Below are 13,155 nucleotides of genomic sequence, written 5' to 3' on the forward strand. Positions count from 1 at the left end.
TTTTTATAAAAATAAAAAAATCCTAATGTCCAGAAACATAATTATCTACATGTTGAATATAAATAATGTTTTTAGAGATATCAAGGCATAATAATGCTGCATATAAAAGATTTCTTCTAGGGGTACCTAGGTGGCTCAGTCGGTTAAGCATCTGACACTTGATTTTGTTTGGCTCAGGTCTTGATCTCAGGATCGTGAGTTCAAGCCCAGGGTTGGGCTCCACCCAGGGTGTGGAGCCTACTTTAAAAAAAAAAAAAAAAGATTTCTTCTATATGTGAGCTTAAATTATTATATCGTGTTTTGAGAATTGGTAAGTAGGAACATTGGTAAAAACACTTTTTTACCGAAGCATTGGTAAAATGTTTTCTGTATTTATAACGTTACTGTTTGAACTGCAAAAGAGAGTCATTTGGACATTAAATCTCATTAAAATCATTATAAATTCAATGAAATCTCAATCTGTGGATTCTAATCCAAAGCATGCATGTAGGATAAATGAGACCTCTGTCCCCATTTCTAGCTAACCTTAGACCTATATCTGCAGTCTTAAGATGAAAGGCAGAGCTGTCTGACCCTTCAGCACATTGTGGATTTGCTCTCCATTAGACTGTGGAGAACTGTGTGTTCTCACCGACTGTAGGTCTGTAAAATGGCTCTGCAGGATCTTCATGGTAAGACAGTTTCCAGCTTAACAAATACGCATCTGACTTTAAAGCCTGAGGCTAATCCACAGTGCTTGGCCAATCTATGAATGATGAACAGAAACAATTTGCTTTTACAGCATATAAAACCTGGATATAAGAGTATTTTTCAGTACTTTTGGATGAAGAGCAGTTGGATAAAGACAATTCTCTATTTTTAAGTTGGGGCTACAGAAGTGACAATCTACAGTTGTAAAATATAAAAAAATGATGTTTGATCAGGAAAGGAAATCTGTGCCTGGCACAGAGAAAGCTTTTCATTGAGCACCATAATCATGATGAAAAGATAGAGGTCTGTGACTAGTAACAACACAGAAGGTTATGAAAGCATAAGAACACCCTCTGTCAAACTAACCTTTGCTATGGGAACCTGTGCTCATAAGAGAACAAGCTTTAAAAATATAAATTTTCAATAACCCACAATAGAGAAATGTTTACTTGCACCAGAATGTGGATAGTCATAATACAGTACAACATATGTAACAATACAGTGTTCTTTCAACAGAAGTTCATCCTCCTCCAATTTGGGAGCAAGTCAAGGGCATGGATATTGGATGCATAACTTTGGAAACTAATTCCCTTTGAAAAGCAGATCTGAATTATTTTCAGAGCAGAAATTATTGATACTTCTGGCATTCTTGTTCAAAAAGGTCAACATATATATAACGCAAGTAAAACAAAGACTCTTCCATGTCTGTGTTTCGTAGCATTTGCTACATAAAGAAGTATTTTTTATCTCTAGGTATAAGACGAAGTTCATTTCTGTTGTGAAGTCAAAGTACTAGAAATGATTATAGAGTTCCATATACTAGGTTGGCCTTTCCTCTGGAACAATCACAGTGTCTTTCCTTCACCATTATTAAGGAACCATAGGAGAAAGCCTCAGCTCAGTCAACCAGCTCCTCCTCCTCCACAGTTCATGTTGACAATGCTGGGAGATGCCACTTGGGCTGAGAAACACCAAGAAGGTTATTGAAACAAACATGTCGAAAACAGTCTTGTTATTTTCCCTACCAAATGTAGAATCTTCTTGGCATATAATACGTGATAGGTGCCATCTTGGGGATTATTTCAAAAACTTGGTTGGGGTTTAATCACCCACTCTGCTTGAGGATTTACATGATATATATCCAATATATAAGCATCTGGATCCAAGCAATGCTGCCCTAAAGGAAAGAGAAAATCAGAGAATGTTTTCGAGAGTGCACACTTCTATGTGTGCATGTGCGTGTGTGTGTTGGGAAGGTTCAAATAAGGCCAAGACAGTTCTCTCAGCCAAAGGTTAAGTAGATACATGTTCAAGGTTCTTTAGCAAAGCCAGTCTGCCTGCCTGCCTTATTCCTTCCCTTGTTTCTTTCTGACTGTGAAATACTTCAAATAAACCCCATGCCAAACTGTGGGAAAAAACAGATATACCAGCTATAGGCAAATTGTTCCCTAGACTCAGCACATAAATTAGGAAAATACAGCAAGAACCTGTCTAAGGTATAAACTGGCCATTTATATAATAATGCATGTTCTCTAATGGTTTTACAGACAGTAACTTGACCAGGGCTAGAAAAGATTAAAATCACATTCACTTCAGGAATAGTCATTTTGTTTCTTTACTACAGATGCAATTCCCACAGACAGGAAATCTAGAAATGATGACAACAAAAAGATCATTCCATGAAGCAAATACATTTGAAAATCTTTATGTACAGTGTGTTTGAAATGTATATCAAAGTCTCAAATGAAACCACCAATATCTGACTCCTTGCTTGATTCATTTATGAAATATTTCTTGGAAGTTATTATATGCCAGGCACTATTCCAGGGGCTAAGGGCTACAGAGAGGCATCAGATAGTGAAAAATATTTGCCCTGAGGGCAAATAAAGACAACAGCAAATAAGCAAGTATAATATAAAGTAAGTCTTGTGGTGATAAGAACATGAGAGAACAACAAAGCTGGGAAGGCACACCTAGAGAAGGTGAGATCCTGGAAGGTCTCTTTGAGAAGGTGACACAGTGACAAACACCTGTGAGAGGTGAGGGAGTGAGAAATGAACACTCAAAAGGAGAGCATTCTGGGAAAAAGTCAGAGTAAATGCAAAGGCTCGAGGCAAAATGTGCCTGGTGAATGGATCCGCAAAGCCGGTGCTGAGAGGAAGTCTGTATATAACTTGAGAGGCAACTGCCCGCAGGTGCATTTAAAGCAATGAGAAGGACTGAGCTCGCCAAGGAAGTTAGGTGTAGGTAGAAGAGTTCGGAGGCCTGACCCCACAGTTTTCCACATTGAAGGTTGAGAGGATGAGAAGTAGCAGGCAAAAGAGACTCAGGAGCTGCCAGTGAAGTGGGACAAAACAGAAGCTTAGGTTGTCCTTGAACCAGGTGAAGAACGTGTGTTTTCAAAGAAGGGAAAGATCAACTCCGGCAGTTATCAAGACAGAACGAATGACTGGATTTCACAACATAAGAGTTCTCTGGTGGCCTCAACAAGAGCAATTTTGGTGAAGTGTTGCGGGGTAATGCTTGACTGGAGTGGTTTCGAGAGAGAACAAGAGGAAGAAATTGGAGAACAGAAAATGGATTCGAGGAGTTCTTGCTGTAAAGCAGAACACTGGAATGGAAGTAGGTTTGAGAGAGTTTTGTGAAGATGAATATTACAAAAAACGTTTATGTAGTTGGAAATGATGTAGTTGGGAGGGAAAAGCTGATGGTGCTGGGGAGAATGGGGGGCTGAAGCAAGGCCCCGAGTGGCAGGCGGGAACACAAAGTGAGGCACACATGGAGGTGTTGGCCATCAGTGGGAGCTGGCGTGATTCATCCAGACTGGGCGGAGGGCAAGCAGAAGACCTGAACAAAGGGGAAGGCAGGACACAGATGCAAGCAGAGGCAATTTCTATTGGATTCCTTTTTGTTCCCCCTCAGGGAAATAGGAAGAATTAACCTGGGCTGAGGATGAAACCAGGGAAGTTAAACAAGAAAGGTGTCACAGTGTTAACGTTCCATGATGTTCTTTGTTTTGCAGGGATCTCCAGGAAGCGACTTTCCAACTCTGAGGCACACTTAAAAGACCCCAAAGTCTGCTCTGTATCAATTAAAATATCCACATTTAAATTTTGAAAATATTTTAGAAAATTTATACAACTGTTCTCATATGAAATTAAAAATTCAGAAACTTACTGATGTTGAATTTATATTTAAGAAACTCGTAAAATATGCTTTTACAATAATAGCATCATATTTCTTTTAGAGTAATCAGAAAATTTAGGAGTAAAAACCGTTAGAGAATGCTTACCTATATTTCCTCCAATTTCATATAACCGTTGGTTCTGAATCTTAAAGCATTCTGAGGAACCATGACTGAAAAAAAAAAAGTAATGTAATTTAACCTTCTTCCATGATTTGAGGTAATTTTGTGCTTTAAATATCATGGCAACAATTCCTTCTGCCTTGAATGAAATATACTCACAAATCATTATTATGATCAAGGTTATGATAAATAATTCCATTTGTTTGATACGGCCAAGCATCCAAGGCACAGGGAGGGTGGGACTATTCCAAACCAAGATGAACACTGCTGTGCCCTACAGCAACCTCGAGCCCATTCTACCCACAAATGTCAGCTTCATTTAAAAGAGGACTGTTACAGACAGAGCAAGGCTGGTGAAGGAGCAGCCGCATGTTTAATACTGCCTCTGTCATTGGTCACATTACTCTCAAAAGAAGTCAGATTTCATTTCTCTTCTTGCCAAAAATTGCATGGGATTCTCTCTTCTGTCTGTGCCATGTTTCTGAACTTGCCTAAAGCTTTTCAAACTACTTAATGTTGACTTCATTGCATATTTTTGCTCTATAGTGAAAGCAAGTCAGAGATAATAATTGTCCAATTTAATTTCTCCACCCCAGACTAGAATGCTGCGGTAGAAGAGTTGGCTGATCTTCATCCTACCTGAGCAATGACTTTCAGTTTTGTTACTTTCAAAAAGATTGACCTCAGCTGTTTGTGAGGAAGAAAGATGTGTGACCTATTTTCTTTAATTAAACATTTTTATTTGGGATCATTGTAGATTTGCTTATAGTTTTAAGAAACTGCACAGATAGATCCTATGTACCCTTTACTCAGTTTTCCCCAGTAGTAAAATCTTGCAAAGCTCTAGTGCGTTACCACAACCAGAATGTCAACATTGATTCAGTCAAGATGCAAAACATTTCCATCGCCACCAGTCCCCTCTTGTTTCCCTGTAATAAGCCACTCACCTCCCTCTTCATCCTCATTTCCTACCTTCATCCCTTATCCCTGGTAACCTCCACTCTATTCCACATTTTCTAGAAGTTTGTCATTTCAAAAATGTTAAATAAGTGGACACACAGAGTTTAGAACTTTTTGTATTGGCTTTTTTTTTTTTTTTCAATCACCATAAATTGGTGGAGATTCATCCACGGTGTGATATTTTATTTGCTCAGTAGCACACAATGGCATGGATGTGCCAGTTTGTTATTTACCTGTTGAAGAAAGTCTGGGTTTCTTTTCCAGATTTTACTATTATAAATGAAGTTGCTATAAGCATTTGCATACAGGTTTTTGTGTGAATATAATCTTCATTTCTTTGGGATATATGTCCATGGGGCACCTATCTGGTTCAGTCCATAGAGCATGTGACTTTTGAAGTTTGTTTTTTATCTTTTGAGTTGTGAGTTCAAGCCCCACATTGGCTGCAGGCATTATTTGAAAGAAAAAAAAAAAAAAAACCCAAAAACCATGAGTGTGAAAACTGGGTCACATGGCTGTGGCATATTTAGTTTTATGAGAAACTGCCATACAGTTTTACAGAATGACTACAGCCACCACCAATGTATGAGTGATCCAAAGATCTCTGTGTCTTTGCCAGTATTTGGTGTCCTCACTATTATTTATTTTAGCCATTCTGAGATGTTTAATGATATCATTGTGGCTTTGCATTTCCCTAATCGTTAAAGATACTGAACATCTTTTCATGTGCAAATGTGTATCAGTATATACTCTCCAGTGATATACATTTTTATTTTTCATTTATTTCTTAAGATTTTGTTTATTTATTTGACAGAGAGAAAGCATAGTAGCGAGGGTGGCAGGCAGAGGGAGAGAGAGAAGCAGGCTCCCTGCTGAGCAAGGGGACCAATGTGGGGCTCCATCCCAGGACCCTGGGATCATGACCTGAGCCGAAGGCAGACAACCAACTAACTGAGCCAGCCAGGCACCCCTTGCTCATCTTTAAATTAGGTTGTTTCTTTCTTATTTTTGAGTATTGAGTTTTCCTTTTATATTCTAGATACTAGTCATTTACTGGAAGTGAAGTTTGTAAGTATCTTTGTCTTTTCATCCTTTTCATTGAATTTTTCTGTATGTTTTCAATCTTGATGATGTCCAATTTATCAATTTTTACCTCTTATGGATCATGCTTTTTTTTTGTTAAGGTTTATTTATCTATTTTTGAGAAAGAAAGCATGGGGGAAGGGATAGAGGGAAAGAATCTTAAGCAGACTTCCGGCTGAGCATGGAGCCCAGCATAGGGCTTGATCTCAGGACCCCAAGATCATGACCTGAGCTGAAATTAAGAGTTGGTCACTCAACTGACTGAACCACCCAGACACGCCTGGATCATGCTTTTGATGTCAACTTTGAGAACTCTTTACAAGCCTGACATCACAGAGGTTTTCTCCTTTGCTATTTTCTAAGAGTTTTATAGTTTTACATTTAAGTCTGTGATCCATTGTGGGTTTTTTGTCTATAGATGTTCAACTGCTAGAGCACCATTTATCATTTGTTAAAAAGGCTACCTTTCATCCACTGAATTGCTTTTGTACTTCTCGCCTGGGTGGCTCAGTTCATTAGCTCTCCAACTCCTGGTTTTGGCTCAGGTCATGATCTCAGGGTTGTGAGATCGAGCCCTGCGTCTGTCTCCATGATCAGCAGGGAGTCTGCTTGGGTTTCTTTCCCTCTCCCTCTGCCCCTTCCCTCTGTTCTCTCTAAAATAAATAAAATCTTTAAAATTTTCAGTTATTAGAATAGTCAAATTCATAGAGACAGAAAGTAGAAGAGCAGTTACCAGTGGCTGGGGGAGAGGGGAATGAGGAGTTACTGTTTACTGGGGACAGAGTCTGAGTATGCAATGATAAAATCTTTCTGGAGATGGATGGTGGTAATGATTATACAATAATGTGAATGTACTTAATACCAGTGAACTGTAAATTTAAAATGAACTTTGTTATGGGCGGTTTTTTCCTCTCCTACAATCAATCTTTCCTTCTTTTTTCTTTCTTTCACTCTCTTTCTCCCTCCCTCCCTCCCTTTTTTCTTTCTTCTTTTTCATCCTCCCTCCCTCCCTTTCTTTCTTCTTTCTCCTTCTCCCTTCCTTCCTCCTTTTCCTTTTCTCCTTCCTCCCTTCCCTTCCCTTCCTTCCTTTTCTTTTCTGTTTTTGTCTTATCGCAGTGGCTTAATCTTCTAATAGTATTTTAATAAAAGTAGTGTTCTTGATCTAGTGTTCAATCTTTCATCGTTAAATATAATATTAGCTGTAGATTTTTGTAGATGGTCTTTATCAAGTTGAGGAAGTTCTTCCCTTTTCCTAGTTAACTGAGGGTTTTTATCATGAATGGGTATTGGATTTTGTCAAATGTTTCTTCTGTATCATTTAACATGATCATATGATTTTTCTCCAATCCAATGGTGGATTCTACATTAATTTCTAAATATTGAGCCAAACTTGCATACCTGAAATGAATCCCACTTGGTCACTGTAATTCCTTTAATATACGCTGGATTAGCTTTGCTGATGTTTTGTTGAGGACTTTTGTCTCTAAGTTCATGAGAGATATTAGTCTTCAGTGTTTGTTTATTGTCTGGTATCTGGTCAATACTAATTTCATAAAATGAGTTAGGTAATGTCCATTCCTCTTCTACTTTCTGGTAAAAGAATGTGGTAAATTGGTGTTCATTTTTTAAACATCTGCTAGAATTCTCCAGTGAAACCATCTAGACTTGAAGATTTCTTTTTTGGAAAATTTTAAAGATTCAATTCCTTTAAAGGCTACAAAACTATGTCATCTTTGTTGTCTTTTGGTAACTTGTGGTTTTTGAGGATCTGGTCCATTTCTTCTAAATTTGTGATTTTGAGTATATAGTCTGCTCACAATATTTCATTATCCTTTTAAGAAGGGGAGAAAATACAGAGAAACACAAAGAGGATGTGAAGATGGAGAGACTGAAGTGATATGTCTATAAACTATAGAATGCCAAAGATGTTGTCAACCACTAGAAGCTAGGAGAGAGGAATGGGAGAGCGTCTCCCTCCCAGCTTCCAGAAGGAACAAACCCTGCTGACACATTTCTTTCAGATTTCTGGCCTCCTAAACTGAGAGAATACATTTCTGTTGCTTTAAGCCACCTAGTTTGAGGTAATTTGTTATGGAAATACTGGGAAACTAATATATAGTCATATCTCATCAGGCTCCTCTGTTTCTCACACTTGCCTTGTTTTTTGATGTCTTTGAGGAGGACTCATCAGGTATTTTGCAGAATGTTTCCAAACTGGGATTTGTCTGATGTTTTTCTTGCAGTTGTCAGAGGAGTTATGTGTTCTTGGGAGGAAAGCGACAGAAGGGCCATTTTCATCTTTTTTTTTTTTTTTTTTTTTTTAAATCAGGGCTACATACTCTCAGTGTGACTTTATCATTGTTGATGTTAACCTTAGTCACCTGCTGAGGTCAGATTTCATAACTATGAAGTTATTCTTTTTCTCTCTTTACATACTACAGTCTTTGGAGAGAAGGCTCTATGCAGACAATAAAGAATGCTGAGCCTCAACCCTTTTAAAATATAATTGTCTCGGGCGCCTGGGTGGCTCAGTAGGTTGAGTGTCCAACTCCTGATTTCAGCTCACATCGTGTTCTTGGGGTCTTGGGATGAAGCCCTGTTTCTTGCTCCTCACTGAGCAGGGAGTCTGCTTGAGATTCTCGCTCTCCCTCTCCTTCTGTCCCTACCCTCTCCCCTGCCCTCGCTTTCATATATAAATAAAACTCCTAAAATAAATAAATAAGTAAGGTCTTAAATCTGTCCTCAGCATACACTGAGCACCATATCCAGTGGTGCAATTTTTGCTTCAACCATCAAATATGATTTAAGAAATGCATAAGGAGTAGGATAATCTATTACAGTTACTATTTTTTACCCATTCTGATGTTCTCCTTTCCTTTCTGATGTTTCAAGTCTTTGTTATAATTTTATTTCTATTTAGAGAACTTCCTTTATCCACTTTTTATGGGTAAATTTGCTAGAAACAAAATCCTTTAGTTTTGCCTCACCCAAGAATGTCTTTGTTTCCCCTTCATTCTGAAAGCTATTTTTTGGAGGACATAGAATTCAAGGTTGTCAGTTCCTTTCTTTCAGTAGTTGGAAAGATGCTATGCCATTTCCATCTGGCCTCCAGAGTTTCAAATGAAAAAGGAGAAATCTGCAGTAATTAGAATTGGTGTTCCCTATAAGAAAGGCATTGCTTCTCTTTGGATGATGTCAAGGTTTTTTTCTTTGTCTTTAATTTTTACAAGTTTGATTATGTTGTTTTGGAAGGGATTTCTTTGTTTTGTCCTGTTTGGGTTCACTTAGTTTCTTGAGTATATAGGTTTATACCTTTTGCTAATTTGGAAAGTTTTCAGTCATTATTTACTTACAAATACTTTCTTTAGTTCTTGTTTTCTCTACTTTTGGTACTGCAGTGATCAAATGTTAGCTCTTTTGTTACCGTCCATGGATCCCTGAAGCTCTATTCACTTTTTTGGGTCTGTCTGCTTCCTGTTGTTCAGAATAAATAATGCTACTGATATTCCTCAAGTTTATGGATTATATTCTCTGTCATCTCCACTCTACTACTGAGCCCAACCAGTGAATTTATTTCAGTTATTCTATCTTTCAGTTCCATAATTTTCATTTCATTCTTTTTTATAACTTCTATATGTTTGCTGAGATTTTCTATTTTTTCATTTGGTTCAAGATAATTAATAATGCTTGTTGAAGTGTGTGTGTGTGTGTGTGTGTGCGCGCGCACGCGTGTGTGTGATGGCTGCTATAAAATCCTTGCAGGTGGTTCTAACATCTGATTCAATTTAGCACTGGCATTTCTCAATTGTCTTTTCTCATCCCTATTGTGATTTTCCTGGTTTTAGGTATAATGAGTGATTTTGTATCATACTGCAGATACTTTGGATATTATGAGACTCCGGATCTTATTTAATCTTTTTTTTTTTGGCAGGCATTCCTCCTGTTGAAGTTTAGCATAAGGTCTGGGTGGATGTGTATGTTCAGCTTTTTGCTGGGCCCCACTGACACCTTCCTAGTGAATGTGGGGCACCAACTGCCACTGCTTTGCTGCCTCAGATTGGGGGTGTAAGATCAGCTCCCTGCTGGGCTCTGCTGCCACCAGGGAGAGGAAACAGAAGTTTGACTCTTGCTGCTTTGTTGCTGTTGGTTGAGGGTAAAGCTCAGCTCTTCACTGGACTTCACTGAGGCTGGGGTGAAGCTGGTGGCTAACTGTCTGCCTTGCACTGATTTGTTAGGTCTCACTGCTGCTGGGGGGAGGAGACTCAGCTAGAGGCAGGACCCTGCTGACAATGTTGTGGTTGGGAACTGGATCACCACCTGATTCTGTTGGGTGGGGCATGTAGATCAGTTGCCTGCTTGGTCCCACTGAAAACACAGGTGTAGTGGTGTGCTTTTTCTGTTGGTGTTTGGTTGGAGTAGGGCAGGTATTGCCAGAATGGTTTTTTGTGGTTAGGCCATCTTCTCACCAGTCCTTTGGCTGTAGGGACAGGGTCTTCCTGGAGCTCCTTTATTGTGCATTCCTGTGCCAGGCTGAAGGTTCCTGCCTATATGTCTCCCTGCCTGGACATATGGGAGGCAACAAGGAAATCCAGGAATTCACCATCATGTTGTTTCACAGGCCCAATGTCCCTAGACAGTCAGCACTTGTCTGTCTACCTTTCAGAGAGAGTGTGTCCAACTTTCATTGTGTTATGTCTGAGGGGTTTTAGTTATAAGAGGAGATCTGGGAGGAATGGGACTTCTCTCCCCCTTTTTTACTTAAACAGAGGAAGTGGTTAGTCAGAAAATAAGCCTTTAGTGAAAAAGGCAAAAATGGGACAGTTTACAACTAAACTAAAATTGGCCACAGTTCTAACTAGTGAAGAAATTGGACTGAATAACATCTTTTGAAGTTCATACAAAGGATTTGCATCTATCTATAGTCACGGATTCTAATCTATTTTTATTAGAACATTTTCATTCTACAAAAGGTCTACATCAGAGTACAAAAGCAATTTTATCACGCATGTGACTAGCAATCATTTGGATGGTCACATCCCCCCAGTGGCATTTCAAGTCTCTCTATGACTGCCTAGTGGTAACTACTTACAGTGTTCTAGCAACAGAGAGAAGTAAGTTTTCTGCACTCCTGATGGCCCCTGTCTACTCTTTTCTTTTTTATGTATGCTTATATATACACATACATAGATATACATGTGTATATGGAGAAGGAAAAAGAGAACATACAAGCACACATCGTAAGAATACTTGAAGAATTTTCACAAAGTGAACATACCGTGTAACCCACCCCCATAATACTAAAAAACGAACTTCTCAGAAGCCACTGTCATGAGTTCTTAGTTATTATTCCCTTCACTCTCACAGAAAGCCTCTATCCTGTCTTCTAACACCATAGATTACTTTTATTGGTTACTCTTGTTTTTTTAAATTGAAATATTTTTGAGATAGTGGTAGGTTCATATGTAGTTGTAAGAAAAAATACAGAAAAATTCCTCATACTCTCTGCCCACTTCTCCCCAAATTGTAACATTTTATACAAATACAGTATAATGTCAGTTAACATACTGACATTGATATGATCCATCTATCCTATTCAAATTTCCCACTTGTACTCATTTCTGTGTGTGTATATTAAGTTCAACATAACATGTAGAGGTTCTTTGATCTACCACCAGAGTCAAGATACTGAGCAACTCCAACACTGTCAGATCCTGTGTTGCGCTTCTATGACCATACCCATCTCCCTTCCACGATGTCCTCTCAACTCCCAGCAACTACTAACATACCCTCCATTTCTAAAATTTTGTTACTTCAAAATGTTGTATGAATGGAGTCTTGTGGTATGTAAGCTTCTGCAACTGGCTTTTTTTCCCTCCCCCTCAACATGGGTACCCCTTCTTAACAGTACTGGAGAGCTTCTCTTTAGGAATTTCCATTAGTTTTGGGGCACCTGGGTGGCTCAGTTAAGTGTCCAACTCTTGATTTTACCTCAGGTCATGATCTTGTGAGATCAAGTCCCATACTGGGTTCTGTTCAGCACAGAGTCTGCTTAAGATTCTCTCCCTCTGCCCTTCCCAACACCCCCTCCCCTCTTGCTCTCACACTCTCTCTCTCACAACAACAAAAACAAGAATAAAAATAATATCCATCAGTTTTACTAGAGACCATCAAGCTGTACTTGTTCTCTACTGGATGGATTTAAACTAGGGTCTATCATGTTTCTCATCTTTTCAAAACCTCAAGGCAAATGTTTATCCTTGAATAAGCATGCCTGAAGAAAATTATCCTGATTAATGCTACTTCAAAGTGACTTATGGGAGAAGCAAAAGGATTTTTTTTTTTGTAAATAAAATTCTGATTCCAAGATTTATTAGTAGTTTATTTTAAGGAAAACAACGGCTATGATGTCCATTTAACTACATAAACTATCTGATTTAGGCATGTTGAAGCTCAATGAAGCCTGAAATGTTATTCCAGGTATCTCTAAAACTAACTTGTTATATTTTTTATTCTAATAAATGGTAAAACTCATGTAGTAAATGAAACCACCAAGACAGAACATGTCTGTTAAGACTCCCATTTGTAGAACTTCCTTAAACAAACAAACAAACAAAAAACAAAACAAAAAACCCACTTCTATTACCAACAATTCTATGGTCTACTTAATCTCTTTCTCTACTTTTGATTTACTCTATTGGTAAAGTTCCCAAAGTAAACAGGTTCTAATTTTCCAAAAAGGTCAAGTTTGTAAATGCCTTGGAAAGTTACTTAATCTGAAAAAAGATCACCTTCCTTGTACAGAGACCTATATTCCTTTATACTCACCTGTTCTCATATTGAAATTTTGCCAGTATGTCTTTGGCTTTGGTGTGACTAGTGAGCTGAATGGCCATGGACACCTTAGAGAGAAGCGGAGCATGGACCCTTATGACTCCTTCCGGCACGTCAGACTGCCAATGAGGAAAAATTCAGTACAATCTGTCAAACTAGGATGAATATCACTTTAATGATTGTACTTAAGAGATATGAAAATCAGTGGCAATGCAAATTAGGAAAGCATGTGAGTGTGACCAGCATTTAACCAGAATGAAACACTACTTTCTTTTCAACAGGAG

General features: G+C 38.4%; 1 protein-coding gene across 1 annotated transcript in view; it reads right to left on the bottom strand.

Annotated features, from left to right (window-relative positions):
- Positions 1-246: 246 nt before the first annotated feature.
- LOC111142560 (Rho GTPase activating protein 28) overlaps positions 247-13,155 on the bottom strand; it is a 224,181-nt gene continuing 211,272 nt past the window's right edge. The window contains exons 16-18 of the mRNA XM_022495829.1: positions 12,866-12,990; positions 3,983-4,047; positions 247-1,867 (exon numbers count right to left, since the gene is read on the bottom strand). Coding sequence (XP_022351537.1) covers positions 1,773-1,867; positions 3,983-4,047; positions 12,866-12,990 — 285 coding nt within the window. The 3' untranslated portion in view covers positions 247-1,772. The remainder of the gene's footprint in view (positions 1,868-3,982; positions 4,048-12,865; positions 12,991-13,155) is intronic.

This window comes from Enhydra lutris, unplaced genomic scaffold (assembly GCF_002288905.1).
Source record: "Enhydra lutris kenyoni isolate GAN:26980312 unplaced genomic scaffold, ASM228890v2 scaffoldscaffold8, whole genome shotgun sequence".
Lineage (NCBI taxonomy): Eukaryota > Metazoa > Chordata > Mammalia > Carnivora > Mustelidae > Enhydra > Enhydra lutris.